At 49.6% G+C, this 3,431-nt stretch overlaps 1 protein-coding gene across 1 annotated transcript, besides 5 other annotated features; it reads left to right on the forward strand.

Annotated features, from left to right (window-relative positions):
• Tc00.1047053413605.10 (kinesin, putative) lies at nucleotides 1–2,750 on the forward strand (the record flags this gene model as incomplete). Its single annotated transcript, XM_797903.1, has 1 exon — nucleotides 1–2,750. A coding segment is annotated over one exon (2,750 nt), but the record flags the coding sequence as incomplete, so codon positions are not given.
• Nucleotides 1–3,431: a sequence feature (heterozygous, Esmeraldo-like haplotype).
• Nucleotides 3,151–3,181: a sequence feature (AT_rich).
• Nucleotides 3,195–3,238: a microsatellite.
• Nucleotides 3,326–3,367: a microsatellite.
• Nucleotides 3,402–3,423: a sequence feature (AT_rich).

The following is a 3,431-nucleotide window of genomic DNA, read 5'->3' on the forward strand; positions in this document are numbered from 1 at the left end:
TGTCCCTCACCACACTCGGACGTGTTATTCTGCAGCTGTCGGAAAAACAATCTGGTAAACATGTCATCCCCGCATACCGCGATAGTGTCCTCACCTGGCTGCTATCCGATAGTTTGGGTGGAAACAGCAAAACGATCATGCTTGCCACCATTGCGCCCAGTGCGTACTGTTACCAACAGACAATTAACACACTTCGGTTTGCGGGGGTGACAAAGAAGGTGATCAACGTTGCCACAGTCAACGAGGACCACCACTTTCAAAAACTTATTGCGGCCATGCGGCAGCAAATTGTGAAGTTGACACTGCAGTTAGAGAAGGGGAAAGCGGCAGAGGTACACCGCGAGGAAATTCAGGCGTTCCGTCGTGAAAGGGATGAACTTGAGGCACAGATAGATTCTATGCGGGCAACAATGTCGACGATGGTGCCAGCAACGGAGGTGGCAACACTTCAGCGACGCATTACGGATCTTGAGGAGGACAATGCGCAGCTTCAAAAGGAGAAGAATCAGGTTCAACGACAACTTGTCTCCACCACAACGGCGCTTCGTGAAGAATTGGCCCAAAAACGAGGGGAAATTATGAAACTACATGAAGCACTTCTGCGTAAAGATGGCGAGCTGCAAGAATCGCTCCGGCGTTACCGTGAGGAGACGGTGAGGCGTGAGACGTCTTCACAACAAATAGAGCAGCAACAGCATGTGGCGAGTAGTTCTGTTGTTGATACAAGAGAGGGAGTTGGCTCGAGTCAGTCACCGTCCGCTGCCTGGAAAGAGAACGTTGGTTCTAGTGGATTTGAAGCACCACCGCCACTTGTCATTGCAGGGCGGTCACGCCGTCACGAGGAGGAGTTAGAACGTCGTGTCGGTGTACTCACAAAAGAGGTGAAGGCGCAACAGGAGCGCGCTGAGGAAGCGGAAAAGGCAAAGAGTAGTCTACAGGAAAAAATGAAGATGCTGCAACAGGAGCAAGACGCCATGGCACAGTTGTTGGAAGAGACGCAGCAGCGCTTTGCGGAGAAAGCGCATGCGCTCGATATGGCGCAGTCCGACTTGGCGGCTACGCGGACGATGCTGCGTGCGGAACGTGGCGCGAATTCGGCGGCGGAGGGGAAGAACGGACTTGTCGCGCAGCTGGAGAGCGTCCGCGCGGAGTATTTAAGCGAGAAGAAGACAAACATCGATCTGCTCATGCGTGTGTCACGGGTTGAGCAGCAACTGTCGAAGCTTAAAAAGGATGCGGCGACAAAGACAGGGGACATTAATGAGCTTGAACAACTTCTTCTTGAAGAGACGGAAATGTCAGAGCGGTATTATATTTGGCTGCGCTACTCCCAGGATTTGCTCAGTATTTTATCATCATTTCTCCGCAGGACCCTCTCCGCACGTGGAAAGCGCATCGCCGCACTCAAAGGCAAAATGAACAGTAGTGTGGGTAGTCACGCTGGTGATAGTGTTGATCTCGCTGGTATTTTGTGGGAACAAGCGGTATGGGATTGTGCACGTGGTGAGGCGTATAGCCGTGCGCTGCTGGAGCAGGAACGCCTCAACGCAATGATAGAGATGCTCGGCCAAAAGAAAGTCTTGTATGAACTTAGCTCCGGAGCAGCGAAGGATGAGCTTATGACGCTACGTGCTCTGGCCGCGGAAGCCGCAGAAGAGCCGCAGCGACTACGGCGTAAAGTGAAGTCTTTGGAGTTGCTCATTGAAAAGGCTTCAGAGGAGCGGCTTAATATGCAGGTGACAATTCAGAATAGTGAGAGCGCGCGCGAACGACTCTCACGGCAGGTGGAGGAACTGACAAACCAGTTGGAACAGCTGCAGCAGAATAACAATGCGCTTATTGAGAAGATTGTAGAGGAGCATTCGTCGCGGAACATGCTTGGCACATGCAGCGTGGTGAGCGGCGGTGGCAGCACGTCTCAAGAAGACGAGCTGCAAGAGGCAGAGGACACGGGAAAGCGGCAATTTCAGCAGTTGCAGCGGCGTCTGGAGAAACAGGTGGCGCAGTATCAAGAAGAGTTGGGACTGCTGCACGCGCAACTGGAGAAGGAGCGACACGACAAGGCCGAGAAGAGACGTTCCATGCAGCGTGAGAGGGATGAGTTTACGCAGGAGCTAAAGCGCGTGCGGAATGAGTGCAAGGCGTCCATAAGTGAGAGCGCACAGATTGTGAGGGACTATGAAATACGTATAAAGGAATTACAGGAGATGATCACAACCCTGCGCTCAGCACTGGAAGAGGAATGCAACAACGCCGACAAGGCAAAAGACGAGATGCTGCGGGCGGGAATGGAGAAACGGGAAACATTAGTGGAACTACGTCGCGTGATTGCCTCGAGGGATGCGCTTGAAATGAGCCGAAATGACGATGAAAAGCGCTTTAATGAGTTGCGTACTCAGGTGCGGGAGTTGCAGTTGGCGTACTACAAGCTGGAGCAACAACTGGCTGGGATGACAACGCATACCCCCGATGTTTATATCACCATTGACCGCGGCTTTGGCACCGAAGACGGGGAAAACAGTTGGATGTTGAAGGCGCAGCGTGAGAAGGAGGTGCTGGAACGACAGAAGCGAAGCGTGCAGCGCATCAATAATGAATTGCTGGCGACGGTGCGACAGCGCAATGAATCCTTGCGGGCGGTACACCGACAAATCACGAAGATTCAGCGCGGCGGTGTGTCGCCAGATATGGCAGAAATGGAAATTGGTGATGATAATAGCCCGCTTGGAGCGCAGCTGAAGTATGAGTAGTCTGTGCCATGTCGACTCCCAATTTTGAGGGGGGAGAGAGGTAGGGATCAATCAATAGAATTGGTTTGACATGAAGTGGAAGGAACGTGGGGGGAGAAGGAAGAGGAGGAGCAGAGACTTTCCTGCTGTTTATGTGTGTGTATGTGTTGTTGTTGTTTTTTGTTGTTGTTTTTTAAATATGAAATACGAAGACGAAGACGAATAAAAATAAAAAGATGGACGAAAGGAAGAGAGACAGCAAGAAAGGAATATGTTAAGTGGACATCCTTCCACGCATACACGTCAATGTTACACTCAACCAATTACATAGAAAAAGAGGAAGTAAGAAGAAGGAAAGAAACAAAAGGAGGAGTATTACGTTTAAGAATTACATCTGCAATGCGAGTAGCGTCAGTTATACATTTATATATTTTATTATTGATATATTATTTGTGTGTTTGTATCTTTTTTTTTTTTTTTTTTTTTTTTTTTTTTTTCTTTCTTCTCTTGGCGTATTATATCTGTTGTTTTGTTGTTTTGTTGTTGTTCTTTTACTTTTTGATCCGTTTTGGGTAGAGAGAGAGAGAGAGAGTACTTGCGTGTGTATGCATGCATGCATGTACGTGTGTGTGTGTGTGGGGAGGGGGGGGATGGAAGGGAATTATACGGGGGTTTTTTATTATTTTTTTTTTTTCCCCTGTC

Source organism: Trypanosoma cruzi, genomic scaffold, assembly GCF_000209065.1.
Source record: "Trypanosoma cruzi strain CL Brener 1047053516775 genomic scaffold, whole genome shotgun sequence".
Classification (NCBI taxonomy): Eukaryota; Euglenozoa; class Kinetoplastea; order Trypanosomatida; family Trypanosomatidae; genus Trypanosoma; species Trypanosoma cruzi.